At 41.6% G+C, this 19,095-nt stretch overlaps 2 protein-coding genes across 5 annotated transcripts in view; both read left to right on the forward strand.

Annotated features, from left to right (window-relative positions):
* Window positions 1-4,389, forward strand: part of TCTN3 (tectonic family member 3) — a 35,460-nt gene extending 31,071 nt beyond the window's left edge. For all 3 annotated transcript variants that reach the window (XM_036829437.1, XM_036829438.1, XM_036829439.1), the window contains one exon: window positions 2,097-4,389. In XM_036829437.1, the coding sequence (XP_036685332.1) occupies window positions 2,097-2,333 (237 nt within the window). In that variant the 3' untranslated portion in view covers window positions 2,334-4,389. The remainder of the gene's footprint in view (window positions 1-2,096) is intronic.
* A 3,032-nt stretch (window positions 4,390-7,421) lies between these two features.
* Window positions 7,422-19,095, forward strand: part of ALDH18A1 (aldehyde dehydrogenase 18 family member A1) — a 48,955-nt gene continuing 37,281 nt past the window's right edge. The window contains exons 1-2 of one of the 2 annotated variants that reach the window (XM_036829207.1): window positions 7,422-7,663; window positions 10,918-11,033. In XM_036829207.1, coding sequence (XP_036685102.1) covers window positions 10,946-11,033 — 88 coding nt within the window. In that variant the 5' untranslated portion in view covers window positions 7,422-7,663; window positions 10,918-10,945. The remainder of the gene's footprint in view (window positions 7,664-10,917; window positions 11,034-19,095) is intronic. The other variant, XM_036829208.1, reaches the window with a different exon arrangement.

A 19,095-nucleotide genomic window follows, 5' to 3' on the forward strand; every position in this document is an offset into this window, starting at 1 on the left:
CCCCCACTTGCCACAACTAGAGAAAGCCCTCACACAGAAACGAAGACCCAACACAGCCAAAAATTAAAAAATTTTTAAAATTAAAAAAAAAAAATCAAGTCCAGTAGTAGCTCTTGGTGAGCCTAATCCCAGGTGAGTCTGAAGAAAACAATTCGAAGAACTTTTACCATGTGGGATTTCCCAGCCATTGAAATACCACTATAGACTTAAATATATATATATATACACATATATATGTGTGTGTGTGTATATGTATGTATATATGTGTGTGTGTGTGTGTATATATATATTTGGGTAGACATGGGCCTAAAGTTTGCCTTCTTGGGCTCATAGCTATCTAAGAGGTCAGTTCTCGGTATAGGCTGACCCCAAGGCTCCAGAAGTTCCCTGATTTTGGAGTTTGCAGGGGCTAATGACACTTTTCCCTACCTCAGCTTGAAACCAATTAAAAAGAGTCAGGTGGAGATCAAAATATCAGCTTTATCACTAATAAACACTAGATAGGTAGATTTGGCTTGGGTGTGTAGCAGTGAGCTTCCTAATGTAAAACTACACTCTTCCATTATGAGGCCACTACCCCAGTTATAACCACAACACCTGGGACTGCTTGTAGGCAGTTTAAAATTTCCCCTCCCCGTAAAGGCTCTGAAATTAGTCAGAACAGCCCATTAATTAAATCAATTCTTAGGCAACACTGAACCCAAGGCTGAAAATTCATTCCCTATTCTATTTCCCATCCCAAAGTGTTTCTAGCCATCCCAGCTTATATAGCTCATCAGGCATTCTGCAGTGAGGTTAAATAACAATGTTAACGTATTTCAATAATGTCAACTGCAAAGATTTGCTCCAAAAATTGAATGTGTATCCTCTCCCCATTATAAAGTTCCTAGGGAAAAATTAAAATCCTAAACAGGAAATCCTTTTGTAAGTTAAAGTCCAAAGGAAGTTTATTACTTAATCTTAAGTAATAAACTCCTCCCCATTTTCTTTGTCTGGTTAGTCTCAGCCAGTCTTCAATGCCTGGCTGGAGTCAGGATACCCTCAGCATCTTCAGCCTAAGCTGACTGTACTTGGAATGTATGTGGGTCTTTCAATGCCACAGAAGTTACATTAGTTCTACGCCAAGTCCCATATGAGCTTCACTGTTTAAAAAAAAAAAAAATCCAAAGAGTTAGTATGACATGCCAGATCATCACAACACTGGCCCCACATCCATTTATTTTAAAAATGTCTGTGGAAGGGTATGCCAAGCAAAATTATGTCCCCAGAGCCTGATATTTACTGTTGCCAAAGACCACAGCAGAGATATGTGGCATCAGAGTGAAGGAAGGTAAATGAAAATCTTCATTTCTGGTTCAACAAGATAGTTATTTACTGTCAAATTATAATCAAAAGTTTGCCTAGTGAACAGAGTCAGAACAAAGGGAATTCAGTTTAGACAAACTTAATTCCAGTCATCAGGCTGCAACCATATCTACCCAAAGCTATGTCTATTAGATCAGATACTTCAGTCAGCTTGACAAGGAGCATCCTTTTCACTTGACTTGAATTGGTGTTTGGTTGCGAGGATCCTTTCTAACCCTGAGATTCTGTGAATTTGATGGTTTTTTAATCTACAGTATGGAGTTCTTTGCTTTTTCCATGAAGTTTCACATTTCTTTCTACAACTGAAGAAGGAATAGAAATACTGCTAGTACGTGTGTACTGTTTCAGAGCCTGGAGCCTTCTGGGACCTGATAAGGTAGAGCTGCTAAACATGTAACAGCAGCAGTTTCTACCTGATAAGGTAGAGCTGCTAAACACATAACAGAAGCAGTGGCTTCTTTGATATCAGACAGGTCCCCAACTATGGGAAGCTAGAGTCAGTCTTTTGGTAGGTGTAACTGTTCAGTTCTGGTGTCCTCGAGTATTGCTAAGAAATTAATTTCCTTGTGTCTCACTCAGAAGGAGAACTACATAGGATCAATATGAGAAAAAGGTCTGTCTTGCTTAGAGCAGTTTGAGTCTTTATTCAGGGAAGTAATAATAACAGTGAAATTGGAGGGCTATTTGAATGGGTACCAAGCACTGACCTGTCACGGACATTCTTCCTGCAGGATTCCCAACAAGAAACAGAAGTACCTTTGACAACTGTTGTGACCTTTGTGGACATTACCCAGAAGCCAGAGCCTCCAAGAGGCCAACCCAGAATGGACTGGAAATTGCCATTCGACTTCTTCTTTCCCTTCAAAATGGTATTCAGCAGAGGAGTAGACTCTCAAAAGGGCTCAGTCTCTCCCATTCTTATCCTGTGTCTCTTACTACTTGGAGTTCTCAACCTAGAGACTAAGTGAAAAAAAGGAGAGGAAGCAGATTTCAATTTTCCCCATGGGAAGTTCTGAGGCACCCTGCTTATCTTGGCTAAACAGATCCTCACCTGCTCATGACCAGAGGAGAGCATTTAGGAAAACAGAGGACCTAACTGAAGGAGTGGAATTGCTGGGCAATATGGTAACTTTATGTTTAATCTATTGAGGAACTGCCAAACTACTTTCCGAACTGGCTGCACCACCAGCAGTATGTGAGGGTTCCAATTTCTCCACATCCTTCCCAATATTTGTTATTTTTATATTAGCCATCCTAATGGGTGTGAAATGGTATCTCATTGTGATCTACCATGCCTTTTTAAACTGTAACGTATGAGATCTTACACTAGAAATGAGCACATCTGCTCTTCCAAGGCAGGAATACTCCCAAGTATTCTTTTCCTCTCTACCCCTCTGATAATTTGATTAGCTTGTAAGACTAGTTTCCAATTACAAAGCTGCTTAACATATCTTAGATAAGATTTTATGATGATCTTATCTCCAGTCACTCCTCTTGTAACAGGCCTTTGAAAAACATTTTTTTACATCATCTAGAGAATAATACAGTCTTCTTCCCTCCCTTTATTTATACAGGAGGTCTCTTACTGCACGAGGTCTCTATTGTAATCGTGTATTCAATTTAAGGAGCAAGTTTTACTGTAAAGGGGTATGTGCAATTTGTATAGAATGAAATTGAAATTACAGCCAGCCCGTTACAGGTGTGGAGAAACAGGTACTCTCGAATACTTTTAGTGAGAACATAAACTGGTAGAAACTTGGAGAGAAGGGCAAATAGCTATTTAATATGTATCAAAAGCCTTAAAAAATGTTCACAAACTTTAACCCAACAGTTCCACTTATTAGACATTATGGGGCGTGGGGTGGGGGGGATGTCCAACAATAGGGAATTAGTTAAGTAAACTATGATGTATCCATAGATTGGAATGTTGTACAACCACCGAAAATTGAGTCGACCTGGCTTTATTGCCATAAGAAAACATTCATGATCTATTTTAAGTGAATAAAATAGGCTACAAAATAGTACATATACTTTATGGTGCTATTTTTGTAAAACAAAAAATATTTATACATATGTACTTAAACATCTGGAAAGCTAACGTCTAAAATGGGAATTTTTTCTTAATAATAAGCATTTCTGATTTTTATAATCAGAGAAAATAAAACTGTATTTTAAAGAAAATATTTGTTCTCCAGGAAAAACCTCCCTGTTTATTGTATATAGGAATGTTCCTTATTTATGAGTAACTTCCCATTTCTATTGATGTATTTGCTTGTTTGGCATTCTGGGCCTGTCTTTTAAAGCAGGGGTTCTGAAAAGCCAGTCACATCATAAACTGGGGTTCTTTAAAAATGCTGATTCCTCGGCCCTGCATCTAGAGATTCTAATTCACTGGGGGCTCGAAGAATCTGTATCTTTTAAAAGCCTTCCTGGTGCTTCTGATGTTCAGCCTGGTTTGTGAAACTACAAAGTTATATTGCATAGTCTGGCTGAAACTGGTTAAGTGTTTGTCCTAACATTGCCAACTCACGTAACATGTCTACCGGCCTAGCCTACTCCCTTTTCTCGGAGAATCCCCTCCACACAGAGCTCTGCTGTGTTGGAGTTACCTGCATGACCCCTCCTCTCCCTGCCACAGCTGACTAGACCAAAAATGGAGTCCTGGACCAAGTTAGGCCAGTAAGATTTTCTCTCTAGGAATATGAAACTAAGATGAAGTCTAAAAGTCAGTGGGGAGGAGGCACTAAAGATATTTTAGGGCTGAGGAAGCCATTTTCCACCAGATGTTCACTAATGAAGAGTGTATCTTAAAAGGAGAAAAAAAGAAGCAGATTGCAGACAGAAGTGTAAATAGGAAACCCAGAAATGGAGAATATTGGTTCCCAACTTCCAGTTCCTTGTACCCACCTCTTATGACATCCAATTTTACCTTCTGCTCTTCTTTACCTTTTACTCTTTCTAGTAAATTGTTTTGTTTGAATAAGTTTCTGTTACTAACAATTAAAGAAACTGAGACTAAGATAACTTTATTTTTTTTAAGATTTATTTATTATTTATTTTATTTTTGTCTGCATCAGGTCTTAGTTATGGCACGCGGGATCTTTCATTGCAGCGCGCAGGCTCTTCGTTGCAGCACGCGGGTTTCTCTCTAGTTGTGGCGTGCAGGCTCCAGAGCGTGTGTGCTCTGTAGTTGTGGCGCGTGGGTTCCAGAGCGCATGGGCTCTGTAGTTTGTGGCACGCAGGCTCTCTAGTTGAGGCGCACGAGCTCAGTAGTTGTGGCATGCGGGCTTAGTTACCCCACGGCCCGTGGGATCTCAGTTCCCTGACCAGGGATGCAACCTGTGTCCCCTGCATTGTAAGGCAGATTCTTTACCACTGGACCACCAGGGAAGTCCCCTAAGATAACTTTAACCTAGTACTCTATGGCAGGTAAAGATGCAGTCTTCAATCCTGCATTCTTATAGTCAAGTTCTAAATAGTCCACTTCCTTTGTGACATTCTGGTCATGTCCAGCCCTATTTCCACTTGCTGAGACAAAAGTTAAATCCCTCCAATCCAAATAGAATCACTTTTTTTTTTTTTTTTTTTTTTTTTGGCTGTGTTGGGTCCTCGTTTCTGTGCGTGGGCTTTCTCTAGTTGCGGCGAGCGGGGGCCACTCCTCATTGTGGTGCGCGGGCCTCTCACTGTCGCGGCCTCTCCTGTTGTGGAGCACAAGCTCCAGACGCGCAGGCTCAGTATTTGTGGCTCATGGGCCTAGTTGCTCCGTGGCATGTGGGATCTTCCCAGACCAGGGCTCGAACCCGTGTCCCCTGCATTGGCAGGCAGATTCTCAACCACTGCGCCACCAGGGAAGCGCACACTTTTTTTTTTTTTTTTTTTTTTTTTTTTTAAGTTACATGAAGGAAAGATACCATGGCTGTATTATTTCCTTGATTTCTTTTTTCTTTCTTTCTTCCTTTTTTTTTTTTGGTTATATTCACTAGTTTGTTTTATTTTCTATTTCCTTCATTTCTATGGAAAGGCAAACTAGATTATAATTCTGGTATTTGATTTTTCCCAACCCACAGTCACATATCCCACTCCTTTCTCTTTATTGGTGAAGTAGAATATTAATAGTAAGACAGTAATGAAAATAAATAGAAAATATTTGGACAATGTTAAAGGATTTTCATATTTGATCTTAACAATGTTATAGGCTAATTTATGTAGAATATAGTATATAGAATATAGGCAAGTATAGAAGATAGACAAGGGCAGTATTATTAACACATTGCTTATTTGCGAAAACTAAGCCCAAGGAAATTAAGTTCATTCATTTATCAAATATTTATTGGCTGTTATGTGCCAGGAATATACTTCCCTGCTCTTAGGAGCTTATATTCTAGCAGGGAAGGCAGACAAACAATTAACATAAGGTGATGTGTGGGTTAAGGACACATGAAGAACAGAACAGCACTTCCTGAGTGGAGAAAGCCTCTGTCCCTAATGACTTTAGCTATACCCACAGTTACCTATTTTGTTCTAAGTTCATGGTGAGAATCTTAAAAGCTCAAGTACCCAATGAAACTACTGGAGGACAGTTTTATTTCTTTTGTATCCCCTACCCTACTTTAAATCCAGAGTGCTCAAAACTTAACACATGTACGGTGTTCTCATCCGTCACCCAAAAGAATTGCTCCCCTCATCTATTTCCTAACACTGTGTTGCAGCACCACCAGATTTGCAACTACCCCTCGTTGTCTCTCACCCTCCCCCTTTCAAGTAGTTAGCGAGGTCACCTCTCCCTCCTTTATGCTCCCTGCCCCCTACTGGAGCCTTTTCCCCAGTCATCATTTCTTTACTTGGGCCTTTGCAATAGGCTAACCAAACTCCCAGCTTATACCCCTCTCTACTGATTTCAGACACACAAATCTGATCATGCCACTCCAGTACTTTAAAAGTCATGGTTCTCTAACTTTGAGGATGGTAAAACTTGAAACCTTTAGCATGGCACAAAAATTTTGCAAGATGCCCCTACCCCACCAAACACCCCACCTGTCATGTCCCACGTGCAGCCTCTCCTCATAGGGTGTCTCCTGCCTCTGCATATGCCATTCCCTCTTCCTCCTGTGATCCTGCTCCCCTCTTATACGTAAACTACTTACTTCTTGTCCTTCAAAGCACAGTTCGAATATCTGCTCTTTTCGAAGCCTTGCCTGTTGTGCCCCTGGGCACCCCCTCCTCTAACATTAATCACACAGTGCTGTAATCTTTTGCTCACCTATCTGCCTTCTCATAAGGCTATGGACTGGTCTAGAGAGGGGATGATGTCTTCCTCCAAACCTAGGGAGTGCCTGATACATGAAGTAGCCAACGTTTTAAGAGCGAGGGAAAGAATAAATAGGCTCAGCAATGTTCTCATGGACAACTACGCAAGGGGCAAGATGCCTTCCTCGTGACCGACCTCCACGCAAGTGGAGGTGCCCTCCCCAATGCCCCACGTGCCCAGCGTGCCCAGCACTACCTCTGTGCCTTTGCAGGAATGTGCCCTTTGAGGAAAACACAGCAAGTATAACAGAGGGAGAGAGTCTGAGCTCTAATTTCAAGGGTGGATTCGCATTCACCTTTGGAATGGTGTCAATTGCCAGGGATTAAATACAACTATTTAAAATTACAGTAGTCTCACCAATGCCCTTGCTGAACGAGAGTTGGGCTGGGACACTTTGGGAAACCTCCAGGCGACTAGGGGGCAAATCATTTTATCGCAGTGCCAACGTATTTCCATTTAGGCAGCAGAAGTTTGCCTGGAGTGTGGGATCCTCAAATTGTGTACATTGATCCAACCGATTGATACTTCTGAGGTGTGCCTGGGATATAATGATCAACAGTGACAAACACTCCGTATGGGATCTACCAGCAGCTGAGGGATCTAGGCATCTTTTCTGCCTCCCTGGAAGGCCCGATGGGCGACCCTCTTCGGCCCATATCCCGTCTGCTCCTGGGACATGGGCATTCACCCAGAGCGCTCCAGCCCCGCCCCCTCCCAGTCGTAGGCCTGGCCTCAGCGGGCTGGGCTCGCCACGTGGAGCGCGGGCCCGATTCTCAGAAGGCGCCTACGCCATTGCCGCGGCGCAGCTCCGGGCCGGCCCCTTGCGTCGCGTCAACAGCGGAGGCCGCGAGGCCTGGGTTTACTCCAACGCTGCTGACGTAACGTCATCCTTGCGGGACGTGGACGGAAGAAAAGGGGAGTGTAAGCCGGCGCCAGAATCCGCCCGCGTGTAGTACGGGCCGGGCGCCGGGGCTGGGTGGCTGCGTTCAGGTAGGTACGGGCAGGCGGCGAGGATGGCAGGGACAGTGGCGGGGATGGGGTGGCGCCGGTGCCTCGGCGGGGGCTGAGGCGCCGCCCGGGCTGGGGCGAGGGAAGGCGTGTGTGCGCAGGGTCGCGGGCGACCGAGGGGGCTGCCGGGGCGCGCGGCCGGAGCAGGGTGGCGGGGTCGGGCCCGTGAGTGAGTGTGGGAGCGCGGAGGGATGGCGGCGGGCTGGGCCGCCCAGAGTGGGTTGCACCGCCACATGCCCGGGCGCGGAGGCCCAGGCGCAGCGGGGACTGCGGGCACCCGAACTCCGTGGCAGCCCTCGGATACACCCAAATGCAGGAACTGATCCATGTGGAGGCTTGACGACCCAGCGGACCCCTTCTCCGCCCAGGAGTCCGGAGCCAGCTTCCAGTGCACCTGCATGGCTGGTGGGGTTTCACCCTGTTTGTGACTGTCCACACGGCGACTCTCAGGGGCCTGTGTGTGCAGTCCCTCGCAGCCCGCCTGGGCTTTCGGGATCCCCTCTTCAAAACCAATCCCCCCCACCCCGCAGCCGGAGAGCTCGCTCACCACCGCCTTTTGAAGCGTGGCATACGGTCTGTGAAGAGTTCCTTCCTGGCACATCAGTGCGGACCCAGATCCATTCCCCCCTCCCCCTCCCTCCTCACCTTTCTCTGCTCTAGAGGCGGTGAGCTTTATCATTGGGTCTTTGTCTTAAAGTGGTCCATATACCAAGCCTGTGTTTCTGGGCGACGTTTGTTGAGACTAAAGTTCAGTTCTCTGTTCAAGTAAGAAAGATAAGGGCTTTCTGTTTAGAACCTGTAGAGATGTACTTGAGAAATGTCCTGAGTCAAAACGTGGAAACTTTTCATTTGATGACATGGAGTCTAGACAGACACACATAACCTTTGCTCCCTGGAATTAGCCATGTACTTTTTGAGGGCATAATAAATTCTGGCAGGGTGAACTATACTTTGCAGTGAGGTAGGGGTCAGTCAGAGGCCATGAGAGAGGCAGGGAGGCCTGGTTTCTAGATCAGTCTTCAACCTGATAACTTACTGACCTTAAACCTTCAGAGCTTTCAGTTATTCATAGGTAAGAGAGAGGTAAACAGTCCATAAGGATAATTTATGATTACGTCTGTCCATCAGAGGATATGGAATTCTTTGTGCCTGTGATAGGTCCTGAAAGAAAGAAAGAAAGAAGTGGTTGTAAGATATCATTAGTGTCTGAAAGACAGACAGAGGAGAGCAGATGTTTATTGAGCATCTCTTGTACCCAGGCATTCCATGCATTCTCTCACAATAATTCTATGAGGTCCTTACTGTTATTGTCCCTGGTTTACAGATGAGGAAACTGAGACTTAGAAGATTGGAAGACCCACAGCTAGCAAGGCACACAGCTAACAAGTGCAAAGCTTGAACCTAAATCTCTCCAACTCCAAAATCCTTGTGTCCCATGTTAACCATGCTGTCAGTGGGAGGTTTATAATCCAGTTGGGAAAATCAGCAGTAGCACATGAACCAGTCAGAGACTAATGCTAGAGTTGCTGGGGAAAGTTTGTGAAGGAGATAGAATTAGAATTTTAGTGTCACTATTTGATTATTTTACCCTTTTGGCTCTTCTAGGGTTATTTTGGAGAATTCATATGTAAATAATTGTTTAGCAATAATTACTGAAGGAATTTGTAAAAGCAGCAAACATAGATCATGGGCTCATATCATGCTTCAGTGTTATGCAAATAATTTTCTCTTGGGACCTTCCATACCGTCACAAACACTGAAGTCAACAGAGAGCACTTAACACTTTCTATTGCCTATTAGAGGCCATATCTTTTACAACAGATGTATCCTGCCAGTCTCTTCTCTCTTCTTTCTGTACCTCTGTGCAGTATAAATTGAAGAGCATTAACCATTCCTTGTTTCTCTTCACTTTGGGGCAAAATGCTAGTCTTTTGAGGCATGTTTAAGCACGTTGAGGCATGTTTAAGAGGGTTGAATATATCTACCAATACGTAGAGAAGTTAAAAGGAGACCCACAAGCAAAGAACACACAGTGTTTTTCTTATCTTGTGAAAACAACCATGCCCCCGTAGTGTAAGAGCTGCAATAATGAGTGGCACATTTTCTGTGTTTTTTTTAATATATATATATGTGTGTGTGTATATATATGTATATATGAAGATAGATAGATGAAGAAGCCCCCTACCTATTTGTGAAATAAACTAATCTTTGTCTAAAACTTCAAGTTTGACCTACCGTGGGAAAATGCCCACAGCCACTATGTTCTCAGCTCTTGAGATTTCTAGGTATGTACTCATCCTCCAAGAGATGTGCCCACCGTCATTTCAGATGCCAGCCATTTGCAGGCATTGCCACTCCTTCCCAGGGATGCAAGAGTGTGCTTTGGATTCCTGTGGACGGCAAGAAGAAAGACAAAACAGCAGCCTCTGACCTTTCCTCCCTCTTCTTGTGTCAGCAAGGATCAAGCTGAAATTTCAAATATGTGGTTTTCAGAGTTCTGTCGGGAGGTGATAGAGGGAAGGTGGAGATGGCTGCTTACGGAATGTTGACTCTGTTTTTTGATCTGTTAGAGACTCCCTAATGGTATAGGAATTGTGGTGAAGATTTAATATCAATACGTAAACGTTATACCTTAAAGATTTTTTTTACTCAGAATATTCATAATCCTTAGTTTCAATTTGTTTACATAAAAACTAAGATGGTTGGGACTTGCCTGTTGGCACAGTGGTTAAGAATCCGCCTGCCAGTGCAGGGGACACTGGTTCGAGCCCTGGTCCAGGAAGATCCCACATGCCGCGGAGCAACTAAGCCCATGTGCCACAGCTACTGAGCCCGCACGCTGCAACTACTGAAGCCTGTGCTCCACAACAAGAGAAGCCACCGCAATGAGAAGCCCTCGCACTGCAACAAAGAGTAGCCCGCGCTCGCCACAACTAGAGAAAGCCCACGCAGCAACAAAGACCCAATGCAGCCAAAATTAAATAAATAAATTAATTAATTAATTAATTTTTTAAAAACTAAGATGGTTGTAAGAAAGGAAGAATAGAGTCAGAGCCTGGGAAGGAGCCATTTGTTTTTTCTCTCTTTTCTATATGTAGAAGAGGTGGGAGTTCCTCTAATACAGGGGAGTTTGGAGCAGGAGAGTCAAGTTTTTACTCTCAGTGTGGGGAGGTGGATGAAAATAAAATGAATTGTCTAGTATTTTGATTATTCATTTTTTAAAATGCATTCTGCAGATACCTTGGTCAGTGACCACCTCGCAGCATGTTGAGTCGAGTCTACCGCTCTGGGTCCCAGTCCTTCACCCACCGTCTCCTGCCCTGGGTCCAATCCACAACACTCTCCAGATCTTGTAGGTACCATAGGAAACATAAATATGTGGGAGGTTTGGTCCAAGTGTGTTTCAACAAGGTTTTAAAAAGTAAAAAAAATGTAATTTGGCAGAATTGGACAAAGGCAGTAAGGAAGGAAGCAGCCTACTGGTGAAACGTTGTGTTTGTATTTATCAATAAAGTGAAATTTTTGGAGGGGATAGATGGGTTTATGGCATAGATTATGGTGATGGTTTCACGAGTGTATACTTAACCTGCAAACTCATCAAGTTGTGTACATTAATTTTGTACAGCTTTTGGTATGTCAAATAAATAAATAACTCAAAATTTAAAAAAAATTTTAAAGACAAAGTGTTACCGTTATTTAATCCCCCCAGATTTTTTGCAGGCTATTTTTGTTCATTCCTTTTTTGTAACTAAGTGTTTAATTTTGAGATAATTATAGATTCACTTGCAGTTGCAAGAATTAATACAGAGAGATCCCTTATACCCTTTCCCCAGTTATCCCAGTATCTCAACCAGGGTATTGACCAGGGTGGATAGAGTCAAGATAAGATTTCCATCACTACGGGATCCTTCAAGTTTCTCTTTTCTAGCTGTCCTCTCCTTCCTGTCCCTAACCCCTGGCGGCCTCTAATCTGTGCTCCATTTTTATCATTTTTAAATGTTATATAAATGAAATCATACAGTATATGACCTTTGGGGGTGACTTTTTTTACTCAGCATAAATCTCTGGAGATTCATCTAAGTTCTTGTGTGTGTCAGTTTGTTCATTTTTATTACTGAATAGTATTTAATGGTATGGGGGTACCACAGTTAGTGTAACCATTCACCATTGAAGGACATCTGGTTGTTTAACATTTTTTGTCTGTTATGAATAAGGCTGCTGTGAACATTCGTGTATAGGACTTTGTGTGCACATAGTTTTGGTTATCTGGGATAAATGTCCAAAAGTTCAGTTTCTGGGTTGTATGTTAGCTGCATGTGGTAGGTAGTTTTATAAGAAATGGCCAAACTGTTTTTGCATAGTGGCTGTACCATTTTACATTCACACCAGCAATGTATGAGTGATCCACTTTCTCTTCATCTTCACCAGCATTTGATGTTGCCTCTCTCCGATTTTATCCATTTTGATAGGTATATAATGATATCTCATTAAATTCCTTTTCTCTATTGGCCAGTGAGGTTGGACATCTCTTCATATGCTTATTTGCTGTCTGTATATGCTCGTCAGTGAAATGTCATTTGCTCATTTTTAATTGGATTGTTTGGTTTTCTACTTTTGAACTTTGAGAGTTTTTTAATGTCTTCTACATACTAGTCCTTGGTCGGATTTGTGGTTTGAAAGTATTTTCTCCCAGTTTGTAGCTTGCCATTTCAGTCTCTTAACAGGGTCTTTCACAGAGGAAAGTTTTTTTTACTTTGATGAGGTCCAGTTTATCAGTTTTTCATTTTATGGATTGTACATGTGAGGTCAAGTCTAAGAACTCTTTGTATAGCCTTAGATCCTGAAGATTTCCTGTTTCTTTTTCTAAAAGTTTTGAAGTTTTGCATTGAAGTCCATGATCCATTTTGTTTTTGTTTGGTTTTTTTAACATCTTTATTGGAGTATAATTGCTTTACATTGTTGTGTTAGTTGCTGCTGTATAACAAAGTGAATCAGCTATACATATACATATATGCCCATATCCCCTCCCTCCCACCCTCCCTATCCCACCCCTCTAGGTGGTCACAAAGCACCGAGCTGATCTCCCTGTGCTATGCAGCTGCTTCCCACTAGCTATCTATTTTACGTTTGGTAGTGTATATATGTCCATGCCACTCCCTCACTTCGTCCCAGCTTACCCTTCCCCCTCCCCGTGTCCTCAAGTCCATTCTCTACGTCTGCGTCTTTATTCCTGTCCTGCCCCTAGGTTCTTCATAACCTTTTTTTTTTTTTTAGATTCCATATATATGTGTTAGCATATGGTATTTTTTTTTCTCTTTCTGACTCTGTATGACAGACTCTACGTCCATCCACCTCACTACAAGTAACTCAATTTTGTTTCTTTTTATGGCATTAACCATAAAAAGTAATATTCCATTGTATATATGTGCCACATCTTCTGTATCCATTCATCTGTCAATGGACACTTAGCTTGCTCCATGTCCTGGCTATTGTAAATAGTGCTGCAGTGAACATTGTGGTACATGACTCTTTTTGAATTATGGTTTTCTCTGGGTATATGCCCAGTAGTGGGATTGCTGGGTTATATGGTAGTTCTATTTTTAGTTTTTTAAGAAACCTCCATACTGTTCTCCACAGTGGCTGTATCAATTTACATTCCCACCAACAGTGCAAGAGGGTTCCCTTTTCTCCACACCCTCTCCAGCATTTATTGTTTGTAGATTTTTTGATGATGGCCATTCTGACCAGTGTGAACTGATACCTCACTGTACTTTTGATTTGCATTTCTCTAATGATTAGTGATTTTGAGCATCCTTTCATGTGTTTGTTGGTAGTCTGTATATCTTCTTTGGAGAAATGTCTATTTAGGTCTTCTGCCCATTTTTGGATTGGGTTGATTGTTTTTTTGATATTGAGCTGCATGAGCTGCTTGTATATTTTGGAGATTAATCCTTTGTCACTTGCTTCGTTTGCAAATATTTTCTCCCATTATGAGGGGTGTCTTTTCGTCTTGTTTGTGGTTTCCTTTGCTGTGCAACAGCTCTTAAGTTTCATTAGGTCCTATTTGTTTATTTTTATTTTTATTTCCATTTCTCTAGGAGGTGGGTCAAAAAGGATCTTGCTGTGATTTATGTCATAGAGTGTTCTGCCCATGTTTTCCTCTAAGAGTTTTATAGTGTCTGGCCTTACATTTAGGTCTTTAATCCATTTTGAGTTTATTTTTGTGTATGGTGTTAGGGAGTGTTCTAATTTCATTCTTGTAAATGTAGCTGTCCAGTTTTCCCAGCGCCACTTATTGAAGAGGCTGTCTTTTCTCCCTTGTATATTCTTGCCTCCTTTATCAAAGATAAGGTGACCATATGTGCATGGATTTATCTCTCAGCTTTCTATCCTGTTCCATTGATCTATATTTCTGTTTTTCTGCCAGTACCATACTGTCTCGATTACTGTAGCTTTGTAGTATAGTCTGAAGTCAGGGAGCCTGATTCCTCCAGCTCCATTTTTCTTTCTCAAGATTGCTTTGGCTGTTCATGGTCTTTCGTGTTTCCATACAAATTGTGAAATTTTTTGTTCTAGTTCTGTGAAAAATGCCATTGGTAGTTTGATAGGGACTGTATTGAATCTGTAGATTGCTTTGGCTAGTATAGTCATTTTCGCAATGTTGATTCTTCCAATCTAAGAGCACAGTATATCTCTCCATCTGTTTGTATCATCTTTAATTTCTTTCATCAGTGTCTTATAGTTTTCTGCATACAGGTCTCTTTTCTCCTTAGGTAGGTTTATTCCTAGGTATTTTATTCTTTTTGTTGCAGTGGTAAATGGGAGTGTTTCCTTAATTTCTCTTTCAGATTTTTCATCATTAGTGTATAGGAATGCAGGAGATTTCTGTGCATTAATTTTGTATCCTGCTACTTTACCAAATTCATTGATTAGCTCTAGTAGTTTTCTGGTGGCATCTTTAGGATTCTGTATGTATAGTATCATGTCATCTGCACACAGTGACAGTTTTACTTCTTCTTTTCCGATTTGGATTCGTTTTATTTCTTTTTCATCTCTGATTGCTGTGGCTAAAGCTTCCAAAACTATGTTGAATAATAGTGGTGAGAGTGGGCAACCTTGTCTTGTTCCTGATCTTAGTGGAAATGGTTTCCGTTTTTCACCATTGAGGGCGATGTTGGCTGTGGGTTTGTCATATATGGCCTTTATTATGTTGAGGAAATTTCCCTCTATGCCTACTTTCTGCAGGGTTTTTATCATAAATGGGTCTTGAATTTTGTTGAAAGCTTTCTCTGCATCGATTGAGATGATCATATGGCTTTTCTCCTTCAATTTGTTAATATGGTGTATCACATTGACTGATTTGCGTATACTGAAGAATCCTTGCATTCCTGGGATAAACCCCACTTGATCATGGTGTATGATCCTTTTCATGTGCTGTTGGATTTTGTTTGCTAGTATTTTGTTGAGGATTTTTGCATCTGTGTTCATCAGTGATATTGGCCTGTAGTTTTCTTTCTTTGTGACATCTTTGTCTGGTTTTGGTATCAGGGTGATGGTGGCCTCGTAGAATGAGTTTGGGAGTGTTCCTCCCTCTGCTACATTTTGGAAGTTTGAGAAGGACACGTGTTAGCTCTTCTCTAAATGTGTGATAGAATTCACCTGTGAAGCCATCTGGTCCTGGGCTTTTGTTTGTTGGAAGATTTTTAATCACAGTTTCAATGTCAGTGCTTGTGATTGGTCTGTTCTTATTTTCTGTTTCTTCCTGGTTCAGTCTCAGAAGGTTGTGCATTTCTAAGAATTTGTCCATTTCTTCCAGGTTGTCCATTTTATTGGCATAGAGTTGCTTGTAGTAATCTTTCATGATCCTTTGTATTTCTGCAGTGTCAGTTGTTACTTCTCCTTTTTCATTTCTAATTCTATTGATTTGGGTCTTCTCCCTTTTTTTCTTGATGAGTCTGGCTAATGATTTATCAATTTTGTTTATCGTTTCAAAAAAACAGCTTTTAGTTTTATTGATCTTTGCTATCGTTTCCTTCATTTCTTTTTCATTTATTTCTGATCTGATCTTTATGATTTCTTTCCTTTTGCTAACTTTGGGGTTTTTTAATTCTTCTTTCTCTAATTGCTTTAGGTGTAAGGTTAGGTTGTTTATTTCAGATTTTTCTTGTTTCTTAAGGTAGGATTGTATTGCTATAAACTTCTCTCTTAGAACTGCTTTTGCTTCATCCCATAGGTTTTGGGTCGTTGTGTTTTCATTGTCATTTGTTTCTAGGTATTTTTTGATTTCCTCTTCGATTTCTTCAGTGATCTCTTGGTTATTAAGTAGTGTATTGTTTAGCCTCCATGCGCTTGTATTTTTTACAGATTTTTTCCTGTAATTGATACCTAGTCTCATAGTGTTGTGGTTGGAAAAGATACTTGATACGATTTCAATTTTCTTAAATTTACCAAGGCTTGATTTGTGACCCAAGATGTGATCTATCCTGGAGAATGTTCCATGAGCCCTTGAGAAAAATGTGTATTCTGTTGTTTTTGGATGGAATGTCCTATAAATATCAATTAAGTCCATCTTGTTTAATGTATCATTTAAAGCTTGTGTTTCCTTATTTATTTTCATTTTGGATGATCTGTCCATTGGTGAAAGTGGGGTGTTAAAGTCCACTACTATGATTGTGTTACTGTCGATTTCCCCTTTTACGGCTGTTAGTATTTGCTTTATGTATTGAGGTGCTCCTATGTTGGGTGCATAAATATTTACAATTGTTATATCTTCTTCTTGGATTGATCCCTTGATCATTATGTAGTGTCCTTCTTTGTCTCTTGTAATAGTCTTTATTTTAAAGTCTATTTTGTCTGATATGAGAATTGCTACTCGAGCTTTCTTTTGATGTCCATTTGCATGGAATATCTTTTTCCATCCCCTCACTTTCAGTCTGTATGTGTCCCTAGGTCTGAAGTGGGTCTCTTGTAGACAGCATATATACAGGTCTTGTTTTTGTATCCATTCAGCCAGTCTATGTCTTTTGGTTGGAGCATTTAAACCATTTGCATTTAAGGTAATTATTGATATGTATGTTCCTATTCCCATTTTCTTAATTGTTTTGGGTTTATTATTGTAGGTCTTTTCCTTCTCTTGTTTTTCCTGCCTAGAGTAGTTCCTTTAGCATTTGTTGTAAAGCTGGTTTGGTGGTGCTGAATTCTCTTAGCTTTTGCTTGTCTGTAAAGGTTTTAAATTCTCCGTCGAATCTGAATGAGATCCTTGCTGGGTAGAGTAATCTTGGTTGAAGGTTTTTTCCTTTCATCACTTCAAATATGTCCTGACACTCCCTTTTGGCTTGCAGAGTTTCTGCTGAAAGATCAGCTGTTAACCTTATGGGGATTCCTTTGTATGTTATTTGTTGCTTTTCCCTTGCTGCTTTTAATACTTTTTCTTTGTATTTAATTTTTGATAGTTTGATTAATGTGTCTTGGTGTGTTTCTCCTTGGATTTATCCTTTATGGGACTCTCTGCACTTCCTGGACTTATTTCCTTTCTCATATTAGGGAAGTTTTCAACTATAATCTCTTCAAATATTTTCTCAGTCCCTTTCTTTTTCTCCTCTTCTTCTGGGACCCCTATAATTCAAATGTTGGTATGTTTAATGTTGTCCCAGAGGTCTCTGAGACTGTCCTCAATTCTTCTCATTCTTTTTTCTTTATTCTGCTCTGCAGTAGTTATTTCCACTATTTTATCTTCCAGGTCACTTATCCGTTCTTCTGCCTCAGTTATTCTGGTATTGATTCCTTCTAGAGAATTTTTAATTTCATTTACTGTGTTGTTCATCATTGTTTATTTGCTCTTTAGTTCTTCTAGGTCCTTGTTAAATGTTTCTTGTATTTTCTCCATTTTATTTCCAAGATTTTGGATCATGTTCATTGTCATTACTCTGAATTCTTTTTCAGGTAGACTGCTTATTTCCTCTTCGTTTGTTTGGTCTGGTGCGTTTTTACGTTGCTTCTTCATCTGCTGCGTATTCCTCTGTCTTCTCATTTTGCTTAACTTACTGTATTTGGGGTCTCCTTTTCGCAGGCTGCATGTTTGTAGTTCCTGTTGTTTTTGGTGTCTGCCCCCAGTGGGTGAGGTTGGTTCAGTGGCTTGTTAAGCTTCCTGGTGGAGGGGACTGGTGCCTGTGTTCTTGTGGATGAGGCTGGATCTTGTGTTTCTGGTGGGCAGGACCGTGTCTAGAGGTGTGTTAGGGGGTGTCTGTGAACTTAGTATGATTTTAGGCAGCCTCTCTGCTAATGGCTGGGGTTGTGTTCCTGTCTTGCTAGTTGTTTGGCATGGGGTGTCCAGCACTGTAGCTTGCTGGTCGTTGAGTGGAGCTGGGTCTTAGTGTTGAGACGGAGATCTCTGGGAGAGCTCTCACCGATTGATATTATGTGGGGCCAGGATGTCTCTGGTGGTCCAGTGTCCTGAGCTCAGCTCTCCCACCTCAAAGGCTCAGGCCTGACACCCGGCCAGAGCACCAAGACCCTTGATGAAGAACGCTGTTACGCAATGATGGTTTGACCAGAAGTGCCAGTCCCCCAATTTTTTTAACCCCTCGCAGTGATGGCACAGTTCACACCATGGAAAGTGATGTGCTCTGAATTGTCAAGGCTCACAGGTTTTCTTATCAGAATTTCCATGAATCAACACAACATTGCAGAGAAGCAAGTATTCCCTGCTGCTACTGTACTCCAGGGCTGGGCAGACAAAAGATAGAGCATCCTGAGAAAGGCCACCATGATGGGGTCCAAGTTCACAGTAGCCAGTGCTCCCCACTCCAAAACTCAAGGTGTCCAGACAGCTGCTCTGAGCTGGGGTCTGCCTGCTCCCTCCCTCTCTGGGTAGCCAGCACTCCCTCCATGATCCATTTTGAGTTAATATTTGTATAAGGTGTGATGGTTAGGTCGAGGTTCATTTTTTTGCATCTAAAGGTCTAGTTCCAGCCCCATTTGTTGAAAGGCTGTTTATGATGTTTTGAGTTGCCTATCTCTTGATAACACCTAAATGTTATCAACAGTCTGTCTCAACAGCTTACTGCAAGAGGACTTGCTTATCAGCTAATCAAGCTTATCATCATTGGAAAAATCTGTTTCCTATTCATGTAAATAAGAGTGTAAAGTTCAGTGTCTGGAACTAGGCTCCCTGTGTTTGAAAACTATCTCTGCTACTTACTTAGTGACCACAGCTATGGATTTCGGTCACATTTCCACGAGTTGGCATTTTGGACCAAGCTCAGATGCACAGTGGTTCCGTGTCCTTGTCAGCTCTCTCATTGGCTCAGGGTTGATTGTTGAGGGCCAGGGGAGAATCTGCTGGGATGATAGATCATCTCTGTTCCACGTGGCCTTTTATCCTCCAGCAAGCTATCCGTGGCTTCTTCACATGA

This window comes from Balaenoptera musculus, chromosome 16 (genome assembly GCF_009873245.2).
Source record: "Balaenoptera musculus isolate JJ_BM4_2016_0621 chromosome 16, mBalMus1.pri.v3, whole genome shotgun sequence".
Lineage (NCBI taxonomy): Eukaryota > Metazoa > Chordata > Mammalia > Artiodactyla > Balaenopteridae > Balaenoptera > Balaenoptera musculus.